At 43.7% G+C, this 15,409-nt stretch overlaps 1 protein-coding gene across 5 annotated transcripts in view; it reads left to right on the forward strand.

Annotated features, from left to right (window-relative positions):
* RASAL2 (RAS protein activator like 2) overlaps positions 1–15,409 on the forward strand; it is a 313,872-nt gene that overhangs the window by 31,054 nt on the left and 267,409 nt on the right. For 3 of the 5 annotated variants that reach the window (XM_039484235.1, XM_039484236.1, XM_039484238.1), the window contains exon 1: positions 1,913–2,313. The exons of 1 other annotated variant lie outside the window; for it this stretch is intronic. In XM_039484235.1, coding sequence (XP_039340169.1) covers positions 2,079–2,313 — 235 coding nt within the window. In that variant the 5' untranslated portion in view covers positions 1,913–2,078. Of the gene's footprint in view, positions 1–1,912; positions 2,314–15,409 lie in introns of those variants that run through there. One more of the 5 variants, XM_039484237.1, reaches the window with a different exon arrangement.

Genomic DNA, 15,409 nt, shown 5'->3' on the forward strand with positions numbered 1-15,409 from the left:
GCGGTCTTGGGATGCATTAGGCGAGGTATTTCTAGTAGGGACAAGGAGGTGCTAGTCCCGTTATATAAGGCGTTGGTGAGACCTCATTTGGAGTATTGTGTGCAGTTTTGGTCTCCCATGTTTAAGAAGGATGAATTCAAACTGGAACGGGTACAAAGAAGGGCCACTAGAATGATCCGAGGAATGGAAGGTCTGTCGTATGAAAGGAGACTTGAGGAGCTCGGTTTGTTTTCCTTAACCAAAAGAAGGATAAGAGGAGATATGATTGCACTCTTTAAATATATCAGAGGGATAAATACCAGGGAAGGAGAGGAATTATTTCAGCTCAGTGCTAATGTGGACACGAGGACAAACGGATATAAGTTGTCAGTCAGGAAATTCAGGCTTGAAATTAGACGAAGGTTTCTAACCATCAGGGGAGTGCAATACTGGAACAGCCTACCGAGGGAAACAGTGGGGGCGAAGGACCTCCATGACTTTAAGATTAAGCTAGATAAGTTTATGGAGGAGATGGTATGATAGGATAACGGGCTTAGTCAATAGGTCAATTAAGTGCCACACTGGTAAATTGTACAATGGGTCAATGGCATGATATAACCTTTTTCAAGAGGGTATGGCTGGAGAGTCTTGCCCGCATGCTTGGGGTTCAGCTGACCGCCATATTTGGGGTCGGGAAGGAATTTTCCTCCAGGGAAGATTGGCAGTGGCCCTGGAGGTTTTTCGCCTTCCTCCGAAGCATGGGGCAGGGGTCGCTAGCTAAAGGAGTGGGTGGATCGGCTTAAGTGGCCTGCATCTTGCAGGAGGTCAGACTAGATGATCATAATGGTCCCTTCTGATCTTGAATTCTATGATTCTATGATTAGTGAAATAGTGATCTCACAAGAGCCAGGAATTAAATTTGAGCAATAGAGAGGAAGGGACTGCTGGTGAGACTACTTAAAAATCTTCTTCCCTTATTTAGGGCTTGTTTACACTGCCACTTTACAGCGCTGCAACTTTCTTACTCGGGGTGTGAAAAAGAAGTTTCAGCACTGTAAAGCGCCAGTGTAGACAGTGCACCAGAGCTGGTAGCTACTCTTGTGAAGGTGGGGTTTTTTATAGCACTGGGAGAGCTCTTTCCCAGTGCTGGTGCTGTGACTATACAGCCACCTTGCTAGTGAAGACATATCCTTAGTTGTTGTTAGTAGGTATTTAACTGCAACGATTACTTAACATTTTGGATAATGGGCATCGTTGTCAAAGACCCCACATTCTGCCCTAACTTCTGTGTCTGACCCGCCTCCAGATGTTGTCCCATGCAGACTGCATTACAGCAGTGCCCTTCCCAGCTGGCTGATGCCTGGGGAACGCAGCAAGGACTGTGTATGAAAGGAAAGTTTTCGCAGCTGTGAGGCTGGTGCTTGTGCCATTGATTTGTGTGGCTTCAGGGAAGCCCCAGGGCAACGTGACACTTGGAATGACATGAGGGATATGTCGGGGAAACCGGGAATGAGACATTACTTGCCAGTGGGGAGTCAGCCTCCCTCCCTCTCAGTGCGCTAGGCCAGGCACAATCCAGTTGGGCTACTGGGCTGCTCAGTGCATGGAGCAGACAGAGGGGGCTGAGATGCAAAGGGAGGATTTGGACGGGACCTCTCCCCATATTGCGGATGGGGAGGGGGCGTTGGTTTGGGATTGCCTGACTCTTACAAGCGGGCGCTGAGCTGTTGCCTGTGGTGGGGTAACCCCAGGACCCCTGCAACTGGTGTGTCCCGTCCCCCAGCCTTTCCCCTTCTCAGGGCAGCAGCAGCCTGGATGCAGGTGGATGGCTCGGCGGGCGATTGCTTTGGGCTGGCAGAGGCTTTGCTCCGGCCGCCACCGCTTGTCCATGCGGCCGGGCGCTCGGCTCTCCGCTGCTCCTGTCTATCTCCCTGGGATGCCGCCCGCCGCCGCCGGGTCTCTGGGAGAAGCCGAGTCGCCGCAGCCGGAGAGTGAGCGCGAGCCAGCGGCGGCCCCTGCGCGAGCCACGGCCGGAGAGGAGACGCGCGGCCGGGCCTGGCCGGGAGCGAGCTGGGCCGGAGGAATGGACCCGGGGCGGGATGTCCAGTGACCGGGGGCCAGCGGACAGCAGCCGGGTCCGGGCCGGAGCGAGCGGGCGGCCCGCCCCCAGCAGCATGGAGCCGCCCCCGGGCGCTCCCGGCGAGCCCGCGCCCTGGGGGCAGGAGCCCTTCGCGGGGCAGGAGCCGGAGGAGCTGGACGGAGCCGCTGCGGGCGTGATGGACCGGATCTTACTGGAGTCGGTGTGCCAGCAGCAGGGCTGGGCCCGCGTCTATGGTGAGGAGCTCCCCGTGTCCACCGGGCAACCCCCCGCTGTGCCTAGCGCCGCTGCCCCCCTGGGGGTACCGATCTGCCCCCCGCCCCTGCTGTGCCTAGCGCCGCCGCCCCCTGGGGGTACCGCGCGGCCCCCCGCACCTGCGGTGCCTAGCGCCGCCGCCCCCTGGGGGTACCGAGCTGCCCCCCGCCCCTGCTGTGCCTAGCGCCGCTGCTCCCCTGGGGGTACCGAGCTGCCCCCCTCCCCCGCAGTGCCTAGTGCCGCCGCCCCCAGTGTTCACCGGGCAACCCCCCGCCCCCGCTGTGACTAGCGCCGCCGCCCCCAGTGTTCACCGGGCACCCCCCCCCCCGCCCCCGCTGTGACTAGCGCCGCCGCCCCCAGTGTTCACCGGGCAACCCCGCCCCGCTGTGACTAGCGCCGCCGCCACCAGTGTTCACCGGGCAACCCCGCCCCCGCTGTGACTAGCGCCGCCGCCCCGGTGTTCACCGGGCAACCCCGCCCCGCTGTGACTAGCGCCGCCGCCCCGGTGTTTATCGGGCAACCCCCCACCCCGCTATGTCTAGCGCCGCTGCCCCCCACCCTCGCTGCGCCTAGCGCCCCCGCTCCTCCAGTGTTCACCGGGAATCCCCCCGCCCCGCCCCTCGGGCCCGCTGTTGCCCTGGAGAGCTGTGGCCCAGCGCAAGCCTTTGGGTCAATTTCATGCGCTCTGGGCGCACGCACGGAGAGGGCGAAGAGGCTGGAAATCAGAGTCGTTGCCTCAGTTCCTAAGTGGCATGTCCCAGAATTTTGGAAGCTCATGGTGTGTGTCTCTCCCCTCAGACACTGGGTGGGGAGAAGTGGTGTTGCGCTCCTGTTTTTAGGTGTTCCTGAAATCACGTTCATATAGGTACTTTGCTTGCCTGTTACTGTGAAGCTGTAGCTGACATCAAACCAAAGCAATATAACGATGTCTGAGACCCAGTGTGTCTCAGCGTTGAGAAGCTGCTCGGAGCTGCCTCTGCAGTCAACTCTTTGCAAGTGAATAATGAAAACAGAGTAACTTCTGAGAGAGAGAGCATATGTATGTAAAGCCAAACTCCCGGCATAGCCTCTGCTCTCTCCCCATCTCCCACCCCACCTCTTAAAAGAGCAGCTCTGTTCAGTTGTGAACCCTGTTGTCAGAAACAGCCCTACAGATTAGGTTTCAGAATGTGCTATTGTTTACAGTCCCCTTTGTCAAGTGGCTGGCATGGGAGTCCATCACAGATTCCACAGCAGGTTGAAAAGTGGTGAACAGATGAAAATTTCTAGTGTCAGCATTCATCCTTCCTTTCTGGTGATTGCAACTGTTGAATGTCCCTATGTAAAGACTTCTGATTAGCACCAATTTATAATTCCCTCTGAGGAAAAAAACATAGGCTTTTAAAACCAGCAGTTTTACAAATTTGCTGGCAGGACGCACTAGTTAAAATACCCTGTGATTTCCCTCCCTCTCCCCCCCCCCCCCAACAAATGCTAAAATGTCAAGATGTTTATGATTTTGCAGTGCACGTTGAAACCTTTTGTACTGAGACTGTACAAGTCAAATACAGGATGTTCAATTTAAAGTACCCTAGGATCCAACAAATACAAAGATGTTATCATGGAACAATCTACATTTAAACCTTTTGTGTTGCTAATAGTCAAGTACCGGACACAAATGTGCACCGTGCTTCATTTGTGCCCCTTGCCAGCAGGGTTTCTGATTACTATTAATGAATTACTAAAGGCCTGGAAGATACTGATATGGTTGGTCCCGTGGCTCCATAGTTATTGCTGTATATTAAACTGGCATCTCTATTATTTATAGTAAATGTTGATGAGAGTCTGGAAAAGGGTATTAAAATCTTTAGCAATCTGGCTGCTGTACAAGACCTAGTGTTATTTCCTATTCTTTCTCAAACCCTCCCTGGTATGTAACCTCCTAAAATAAACCTGACTAGTATGCCCAGCCTATTCCCAGGCTCTGATTTTGTTTTTAGCAGCAGTATATGCTCTAAGTTGAAACATCATGAAACTTGAGGCTCTTGACCAGTGTCTAAATAGAGGATTAGTGTTTTATTTGTCTTTCTGTAGTTCTGCCTTCTCTTCTATTTGCTCAAAGCATCTCACAGTAGTTACCCTTGTTACTTGCCTCTAAGTGAAGATTACTCCAGCCAGGATCTTGCTATTCCTCCAGAAAAATACTTGACAGTCCAAACATGTCTTGTGCTTTTAATGGTTGCAATATTTGAGTACACAGTTGCTATATTACCTCTACCTAACACAACTCAAAGTACTTCAGAGGGCTTCACAGGTTCTTGATTAAATCCAAACCTGACTTGTCCTCATGGTTTCACTCTAGAGGACACTAATTTTATCCCCCTGAATGAATGACTCCCCCTGACCAGACTCCCCAACTTGTTCCTAGTCTACATGGTTAGGAACAAGTGGTCTTTGATGCCAGTGTCATTCTCTGTGTGTCAGCTAGTAGCATCACTCCTGAAGAATAAACATGTTATCTCCAGGATGTCTCAGAACAACTAGTGGCTGAGAAACAATTGACTGCTCTTTGTTTTAGTGGGTACCACCAAAGTTGTTTTTTGTCAGGTATCAATGGGGAAATCAGGCCATCATTCCTATGGAAGATGCATCATATCCAAAAGATCTTCATCTTTCATATTGAAACTGTTAGTAGACAGTGCTGGGAGATTAGATGATTGTTGTCTTGTGTCTTGTATAGTACTACGCAAAGTGGTGCTTAACAACATAGTTAGACCAATAACACCTTCCTCTCCCTCTTTCCTTTCAGTAGTATCAGCTTAGTGTGTAAGTGATTGCAGAACATAGTGGAGGGCTTTTTTAGAAGGTTAGTGTGAACAGAGTACAGAAGAGAGCAGTTTAGCACTGAGCTGTATACTTGTTTAGAATTTTTCCTAAGGTCAAGTCGTGGAGCAAAATGAGAATGTACTTGTGGGGAGAATGTCTGGCACCAGACAATCTGATTGTTACAGGATATAACCTTGAGTATTAGTGGAAGCAGTAATGCAATTTCAAAGTTAGCCATGGTGTAAAACATTAGTTGTTGATAAAGTCACATTGTACATCCTGTTTTGTGATGTCTGACACTCACATGCAGGCAGAAATAGTCTGATTTGCCTGTGTACCAGTACAACTAGCTCAAAGGCTATAGAAGTTAGAGATGTATTCAAACATGATTGTTCAATAAAAGTGAATTTTGTAACCCAAGGGCTTTTAGTTGTTATCAAAACAAAGTAATTACTAGTTCTTATCTTCAGATGAAGAGATCTGGTGGTGGTAATGTCTTCTCTTCCTCCCTCCAGAATTGCATTTGGTTTTGATAGTAAACAAATATTTCAGCCTGCTTACTATTGCTTGTGATCCTTTCACAGATTGATCTGACTAAGTTTGTGGGCAGTAAGTCAAACTGAAGCAATGCCATGTTCATACACAACTAAATATGGATTTCAAATCTACAAGTGACAAATGTATAACATATTTTAGTTATTTATAGCATTAAAGACTTGCACAGTTGGTTGAAGAACCACAGCAGCATAGCTAAGGGAAAGGGGAGCAGAAAGCCCAGCCTTATTGTCTGTTGTCTAATAAATTAATACTAACTATTTCACTATGAATAAGTGAGTGGGAAGCATATCTAATGTGAAATGTTAAGTACAGTTTTCTGTCTTGTTAAGAAGAGGAGTTATATAATAGCTATTTACTTTCTTTTCTGAATGCTTTTTATGAACACAGACAACAAAGTATGCTTTTGCATTGTTCAAAATGAAAGTTAATTGTCTGAGAAGTGATTCAAACAGTGGAAATAATTATTTAAAGCAAATGAGTTCTGCGCCCTCTTACTGAAATCTGGTTATTTTTGTGAATCTCTGTTCTGTAACTGTATACTGTTCAGTTTTCATCTATCTATGGAACTTATTCATGATTGTTAGAGGAACCGGTCCAATTGTGGAGCTGGTAAAATTTCATCTGTAAGCACAGAGAAGAGGATTCAGTCGGAATATATAATAATTATTGGTCTCTGTGGTATGCAAGTGGTATGATAATGATGTGAATGCAGTAGGACTTTACAATGTCTGGGATGTGATTTCAGAGTGACACTGAAGTCTTGTCTGTGCTTGCTGTGATATATCTAAATCATAGTCTAGCTATTTCTATATTTCCTGAGTTAACTTCAATAGCTAATCTTTAGTTTCTTTTTTCCACTGTTTTTTGCAGGTTTGACAGTTCATGCTTAAATGAATAGCTGATGACCTCCATAAATCTATGAACATATAATGCCCTTACTCAAGGACAATGTCAATTCCAAAATCTGATTTCTCCAAGCTTGGTTTCTGAATAATGGACAGTAACAGCAAATATGCTGTTTGTCAGCGTGCTAGTTTTAATTGTTCATGAAACACAAGTCATGTGAATATTGTGGGATGCTGTTTCCAAGAACCAGTTTTGAGACACAACTAATGTGTACTACACCTCTACTCCCCAATAAAACGCGACCCGATATAATATGAATTTGGATATAACGCGGTAAAGCAGTGCTCCGGCGGGGGGGGGGCTGTGCACTCCGGTGGATCAAAGCAAGTTCGATATAACGCGGTTTCCCCTATAATGCGGTAAGATTTTTTGGCTCCTGAGGACAGCGTTATATCAAGGTAGAGGGGTAGTCGATGTCTTGCTTTAGAGTCATAGCAGTTTGGATCAGAGGGAAGATTCTGTCTTGTCTTAACTAAGAGCCATAATATTTCCTTGTGTGTGTATATATATACACACACACACAAAGATCCTTTTACAAGATATTCTAAAGCACCTACAGATGTTTCAAATCAGCCCCCTTCTAATTAAAAATAAACTAAAACAAACTAAGGCTGAATTCTCTGCACCCTCAATACCAATAGTAAAAATGAACAATTACGTTGAACAGTATGGCTGGTTGAATGTCCACAGACTGTGTAACAATGAGTTATACAGCTAGAATTGCAGCATTTGGGTGAAATGTCCTGTGGTAGGGGAAGAATCAGATCTTGCCAGATTTATCTTCTGTCTCATCATGTTGAAAACTTTACAATAATGATTGTTAAATTTGTTTTTAAGTTAGTAATTTTAAACTTAATTTTGAAGAGCAAGGGTATTAAATAAGTATGAAACTGTAATGATCAAAGTATTTTGTGTAGAAAATAAGGCATACAGGTGTCTGCTGATTCTTGTATATTCATCTTTACATGCTGATTGCTTCCTTCTTTGATCTTATCTACATTTAAGAAACATCTTTTCTGTTTTTCGACAATGGTGCAACTATATTTTTGCTAGCAATAGTATAAGAGCTAATACAAAGCAGTCTAGGACACTTTCATCACCTTTTTCTCCAATCCTGTGAATTGCGTACACGTCCTTTGTGCATGGTAGAAGAAGCGATTGCTAGGTGGGGAAGGGAGTATTCTCTACACAGATTGAAGGGTTCCTCATTCCTCTGTGCAGATTGATGGCTGAAAAATCCATTACTTATTTTTAAAATGTAAAAGAAAGAATAACCCTAAAATCTATGGAAAAAATCCTCTTCTGATGCACTGATTTTAATTCAAAATGAAGGAGAGAACTAGAATTCTGGTACAAGGTAGAAAGGGGTTGGGAAGATAAGGGCTCTTTGGGGTTGTCATTTATTATGTGTTTGTACAATGCCTAACATAGGGGTGCAACCTGGTTGTGGGCTTTAGGAGCTACCACAAGATATTCGTTAAAACTAATTTAAGAGAATCAAATGGCAAAGGAAGTAGGAGCTAAATTTATTACAGGCAAAAATGGTCACATTAGGTCCCTTACGGCAGTCTAAAGAAGAGAGGTTAAATTAAGCCAAGGTTTTAAATAAATGAGCTTGATACAAATTGTAAATGGACAGCTGTACCCAGAGAGGATTTATTGCTGCCCTCTCCTTGCAAGTCACAAACCTGATGTTCGATTGATTCAGAGAATTCCCCTGTGTGTCCCCTGATTCATTTAGCTATACCCACTTGATGGACAGTTCTGCCTCCGCTGGCTTGCAGCAAGTGCCCTCAGGGGAGTGGGAGATGAGGACACTTTGTGCTATTGCAACACCCACTCTAGATAGACTTTCCATTGCTGGGAGCCCTGTTCTTTTCCTGGGATATTGACAATATTGAATCAAGCTGGTGTGTCTCAGGACTGAATCTGGCCTAGTCTTTCTTGCTATTTCTTTCTGCAATAAAGCTAAGTGTAGGAGTAATTAACCTTATTATGTTTAAGATGATGAACCACAGAAAATATTAGTCACATTAAGGTTAATCCATACGTGATGTGATTCAGAGTTTAACCTGAACTTGGAGTCTTGTCTTATTGTGTTTTCCCTAGGTATTACATATCATTTAATATATTAAAATTACTCTTAATCTTTGGAGGGCCCAGCAATATCTAGGCATTTTGGGGTAGATTTAGGATGGCTCTTTTTTTCTAAAACTTCAGCTCCCCAACTCTTGTATTTCAGCCAGGCTATTTATCTTTGTCTGAACATTTTTGTGTGCTGCTGTTTCCTATTTTTAAACAATAGAAAAAAATAGAGACGATAAGAGGAACATAACTGTGACCCATTGACTTACTCTGAGATCATGGGTTCCTTTCAACTGATATATTTATAGAGCCAATAAAAAGTAGCTGAGATTTCTGTTTTATTCCTTTCTGTCTATCTGTCTATCTCCTTAAAAAAAAACATTTAAAAAGGACATAGCAAACATGAAAATCACAATGGGCTTGTCTCCAGAGTGATTTAGTCCCACCACCATGTTAATGTCCACTAGGGAATGTACTGTGCCCCAGCAGGGTCCACATGGGACAGTTAGGGCAGATTCAGATTTACACCCCTCTAGTACGGACTAAGCTGATAAGTAAAAATAGGTATCTATCCAGCACTACAACATAGATATGCATGGTGCTTTACGGACGAAAGATATAGTCCTTGCCCTGAGGGAGTTTATAGTCTAGATCAGTGTTTCCCAAAGTTGGGACGCCGCTTGTGTAGGGAAAGCCCCTGGCAGGCCGGGATGGTTTGTTTACCTGCTGTGTCCACAGGTCCGGCCGATCGCGGCTCCCACTGGCCACGGTTTGCTGCTCCAGGCCAATGGGAGCTGCGGGAAGCGGCGTGGGCTGAGGGATGTGCTGGCCGCCGCTTCCCGCAGCCCCCATTGGCCTGGAGCAGCGAACTGTGGCCAGTGGGAGCCGCGATTGGCTGGACCTGCGGATGCAGCAGGTAAACAAACGGGCCTGGCCCGCCAGTGTCTTTCCCTACACAAGTGGCATCTCAAGTTTCGGAAACACTGGACTAGATTGATGATACAGATGACAACAGACAATGGGGTTGGAACTAGAGAGAGAGTATTACGCAGTACAATATTATGAAGTTCTCTTGTTCTTTTATTGTATGTGTAATATTCTATTTTAAAATTTGCATAAAAATAAGTTTTTAAAAACAAAGATGGAAGTGAAAATTTGTGCTGTGGAGAGAGAAAAAGCAGAACTTGATGAAGGTTGCATGGCTCAGGAATTTTAGGAACTTATTCGAGGAGAAGGGCCAGTATAGGGGGAAGATAATGGTGCAACTTTTTGGACAAGGGAGTTGTGGAGAGAGATGGGAGAAAAGATGTTCATATGCAGAACACTGAATGAGAAGATGAATTTTTTTTTGAATTTTATGTGAAGGAGGTATACTGGCAGTGAAAGGACTGGTGGGAGAGGAAAACAAATTTGGGACATTATTTTGGGTCAACTGTAGAGGTGCAAGGTAAGTGTCAGGGAGGTTGCAGTAGTCTAGAGGGTAGAAGACCATGGCATAGCCAAAGGTTTTGACAGTAGAGATGGAGAGGAACAGTGTTTATTTTTGTTTTGGTGTTTTTATTTTGTTTTTTTAGATCTTATAAAGGAATGAGATGTGATTTAGCAATGGATGTGAGGAATTGAGGATTACAATTCTTCTAGGTAGTTTCTTTGGCAACTAGCATTTTTTTTATCACACCCAAACAGTTGGTAATGCTTGGTCAAAGTCCATTGTTTTCTTTCTTGATATCTCACCTTAACATCTGTGATTAAAATATAAAGGCTGGGAATTTGGGAGTACAGTATTGCCAGGTTGTTGTCTTTCCTGTAACTTTGATAGCTTTATCCAAGATGTGGTAGCTTTGCTTTTTCAGGAGCTGGCATTCAGTAATGGTTTTGAGTCATTTTCATAGCTAATAGGTATGATCTTCTGGGACTGGCAGGAATGTTGCCCCATCTTTGGACACTTTGTCATCCATGATACTGCTAGTTGGTCTGAGATTTTTCATGTTGTGGAATCCAGTGGAAGGGGGAAGAAAAGAAGCATTCATTAAGGCAGTAAGGCTTTTAGATCTCTGAAAGGCTCAGAGCTGTTGCTAGATGGCAGCTCTCCAGTTACTGCACTAAATGGTGTTTCCCCTACACCAACTTTTCCCTGTGGTGTAAAAAGGGTCAGTGCTATTGTATGGACAACAGAGTGGTGCATTCTATATGAACTTTGAGGTGGGTTGGGTTGAACAAGCTTGAAATCATGGAAACTTATTTTTCATTTTCTTTCTTGGATTTTGTCTCCTAAAAGAGGAAGTCTCCATGTAACTGAGTGAAGTGTAACGAATTAACTGTCCATTTCCTCTTAAAGAGGATATATCCTGTGTGTATCCTTTTGTTACTGGTACTTAGAGGAAATGTGGGTGGAACTGAGCGTGGTTGGGTCTTTCTCGATAATTGCTATTTCTGTATAGCATAGGTAGTTGAGAATTTAATGTATTTGCCTTTTGGCTACTCACATTCATTGAGATGGTTAAGTGGTTTTAGATATAGAGGGCTAGTTTTCACACCTATTTATCTTGTAATGTTAGCACAGTAGACTAGGGCACTAGCCCTTTAACCTCCTATAAACGGGGAACTGTTGAACTGCAATAAGAACAGGAGTACTTGTGGCACCTTAGAGACTAACAAATTTATTTGAGCATAAGCCTTCTTGGACTACAGCCCACTTCATCAGATGCACAGAATGGAACATATAGTAAGAAGATATATATACACATACAGAGAACATGAAAAGGTGGAAGTTACCATACCAACTCTAAGAGGCTAATTAATGAAGATGAGCTATTATCAGCAGGAGAAAAAAAAAGTTTGTAGTGATAATCAAGATGGCCCATGTCAGACAGTTGACAAAAGGTATGAGGATACTTAACCTGGGGAAATAGATTCAATTTGTGTAATGACCCAGCCATTCCCAGTCTCTATTCAAGCCCAAGTTAATGGTATCAGGTTTTCAAATTAATTCCAGTTCAGCAGTTTCTTGTTGGATTCTGTTTTTTGAGGCTTTTCTGTTGCAAAATTGCCACCTTTAAATCTGTTACTGAGGGGTTGAAGTGTTCTCCTACTGGTTTTTGAATGTTATGATTCCTGATGTCAGATTTATGTCCATTTATTCTTTTGCGTAGACACTGTCCGGTTTGGCCAATGTATATGGCAGAGGGGCATTGCTGGCACATGATGGCATATATCACATTGGTAGATGTGCAAGTGAACGAGCCCCTGATGGTGTGGCTGATGTGATTAGATCCTATGATGGTGTCACTTGAATAGATATGTGGACAGAGTTGGCATCAGCTTTGTTGCTCAGAACACTGAATAATAGTGAGGTTTCAGATTCTACATAGAAGTGGAGGGTTGAATCTAGTATTCAGTCTCTTCAAGGTATTGAGCAATTATTTAATTATTGTTGCAGCTGATGACCTCTTTATTAATAATGCTGTGCCTGAGAGTAAAAAAAAGTCTCATTTATCTATAGTATTCATCACTGTAATATTTAAGCACCTCAAAAACATTAATGGATTTATCTTCAAAAATGCTGTTATGAAGTAGAGAAGGATTCTCTAATCACTGGAGAGATGTAGACATAGTGTAAATAAGGCACAAATAGATTGAGTGACTTGCCCAAGGGGACACAAGAAATTTGCCAATGGAACTTAAATCTCCTGAGATCTAATCCAGTGCTTTATTTGCCTATTTTAGATGATTTAGGCTGTGGCTACACTTAGCACTTCAAAGCGCTGCCGCGGTAAGTGTAGTCAAAGCACCAGCGCTGGGAGAAAGCTCCACCTCCCTGGGGCTTTGACCACACTGGCGCTTTGCAGCGCCGCAATTTGCAGCGCTGGAGAGGGTGTGTATTCACACCCTGCTGCAGCGCTGCAAATTTGTAAGTGTAGCCAAGCCCATAGTTTCATGTTTGGGACTGCCTTTAAGTCTGTTTCTTTCCTTTTGTACTGTCACAGCTCTTGACAATCATCTGAAAAGCATCTAACACTCCCTGGATTTAAGCCCTGGAAGGGAGATGTTCTCAGTGGGGGATGCATCCCCCACTTTTGAGCCAACAGAGCCCAGGTTTGTTGACCTTAGGACACAGTGTAAAGCTTATCTACTCAGAGTTATAATGGACTGATTTGAGGTGGTGATAAAGGAGCTCAGTTCGGCTGACACTGGTCAATGTTTGCTTACATTTGTAGGCCTGGTCAGACACTTAATGGGTGCATTTTATACAATCCTAAAGAAATGAGCAGTTTTTCTTTGATACATTTTCTGATATTGTCTACCAAGGACTGAAATTGTAAAATCCTAAGGTAAAGCTGATACTGGCAGAATCACTTGCCATACATGCCTGACATCTTTTTACAGACATTTTAGATCCTGTGCCAGTGGATAATGCTTTCAGATTCAGTGGTGTTTGCCAGGAGGCTTGACTGACATCAGTTTTCCACAGTAGTTGGGAATTTTGTCTGATCTTGTTTAGGAATATAGCACAGAACAAGAGTAATGAAAATGAAGTAAGAGGAAACAGAAGGCTTACTGAGTGGCATGTTCTTTGTGAAGTGACTGCAGCTGAGACACTGCTTCAAAATAGCCAGACTTGTTACGTTTCCTAGATTGGTTGAAAGGGCTGTGAAAAACTTATTCCATACAGCAGATGCACAGCAAACATACAGTATTGATTCCCAGTGGAATATCACAGCATTTTTTTATTGGTTGTTTGTTTAAGGGTTTTCTAGCACCATTTACGTCATTACAGAAATGCATCTAGCAATAACAAATACACCATACTATGTCTCCATTTTAATGTTTGTTTACAAATCAACAGCTACTTCATAGCTTCTTTTGAGAATTGGAAATGAGAAGGCAGGGATAGTATTATGCTACCCAACTACTATCAAAAGTAGATAGTAATGACATATGGACATGAGAAGGATCTGTCCCACTGCAGCATGTTGGAAGCACTTGCATACCTCATCATGCCAATGAAGGAGGAGGAGGAGGATTGTTTACTTGGTAGTATTTCCATGAATTCCATTGAGTTCTTCCTTCCTCCATTAGCCAAGACCCAGTGGATTAAAGTGCAAAATAGCCTTTCCTCTCTGAGGATAATGGATTTAAATCCAGTTTAAGTTGGCATTAGAAGAATTTTGTGACCTTGCCCAAATGGATATTTGTCTGCAACAAAAGGTTGTTTTTCAGTCTTCCAAAGTTGACAGCCTTTCCACTTGGAGAGGTCTTGCACTGCAGTAAATGGTATTGCAAGTAAAGATCATGTGTACTGACAGAGTTGTGTGCAGGAAGGGTGTACAGAACTTTTCTGTACTGTGCCTAGTTCCATAAAGCACTAGTCTTTTTTCTCATTTTTATGACCAAATATATTCACTCAAATTAAGAAGGAAGTCCCCCAAACCCCATCTTTTCCAGCACAGACAGGCCTCAGGAAGTGGGGCATGAACTTTGTTAGGAATTCTAACCTGTAGTCAGTTGGTGTAAATGTCCACTAGAGACTAGGAGGAGACCATCCAACTCATTTTCCTTTTGATTGGGATATGAACCAATTCTCTAAAGGTGAAATCAGCCTACTGTGATACGTAAGCTCACTGAAAGATTATTTAATTTAATTATGTGTTCCTGATATGCACTGGTCAGGGCTGTGAACTCTGCTATGGTCCTGGCCATTAGAAAAGCGTAAGAAAATGACCTGATAGTGATCGTCTGAGTGTAGAAAACAGAAACTGGAATCTTACATACTCAGGTTGGCAACAGTTTGCAGCAGAGGCTGCAGCTGATTAGCTACTGCTTCACCAGTAGGTATTACCTTAGACATTAGATATTTCAGCTGCCATATTTAGTCAGCCAAATATTATATAAACACAAAATCAATTTATAAATCTATCTTATCCCCTTCGAGGCCTGCTAAGTGCAGTGTGGGAAGAATCTTTTTTTTTTTTTTTAAGACTGGTATTCAGTAAAATTTCATCAATAGCTTTTTTTAATGATGCGTATCAAATGGGTTATGAATACACACTAAAAAAAGGCCAGTGTTCCAAGCTGGGAACCGTAACAATTTGTAAAGGAAAATGTAGAGTACATCACTTACTACACACTCATATTCGTCCCTGAAATGTCCTACCAATCAAAATGTTGCTAACTGTACTTTTGACATCTATTTATGATAACAGTTTGAGTCCACAGCTGACACAGCATCCCTTTTTTGTTTCCAGATGTTTATTGATGTGACTTTTTCATGATTTGCTTGATGTTCACTGCTTTAGGATCGGTTTCTGCTCTATTTCAAAGTGGATACGTTCCTTTCATAGAAGGAAATCTTGTCCGACTAGTAGATTTCCATTTTAACCAGTATATTTTTAATTTAGGTAGATGCAAACTCAGACATGAGTTTGATGTAGCCTATCTCTTACTCCAAGGATAGAAGGTGTTTTTTTAGGGCAACTTCTTTCCTTTCTGATCTCCATCACTGATCATTGTGAATTTTGGGGGAAGTGGAGAGAATGGGATGCATGGGTTTCTTCAAAGCTGTCGTTTGTTGTTACTATGAATCAGTTAGCCTTGTACTCTAAGGAAGTTGACTCACTTCTTATTTTCTCCAGAGGCCAGCTGTGTCACATGTCTGTTAGTGCAGCCACTTGCACAGCCTAAAGAAGGGTCCTCTTAAGGCCACCCCAGTTTGGGGTTGCTATT

This window comes from Mauremys reevesii, linkage group 8 (assembly GCF_016161935.1).
Source record: "Mauremys reevesii isolate NIE-2019 linkage group 8, ASM1616193v1, whole genome shotgun sequence".
Lineage (NCBI taxonomy): Eukaryota > Metazoa > Chordata > Testudines > Geoemydidae > Mauremys > Mauremys reevesii.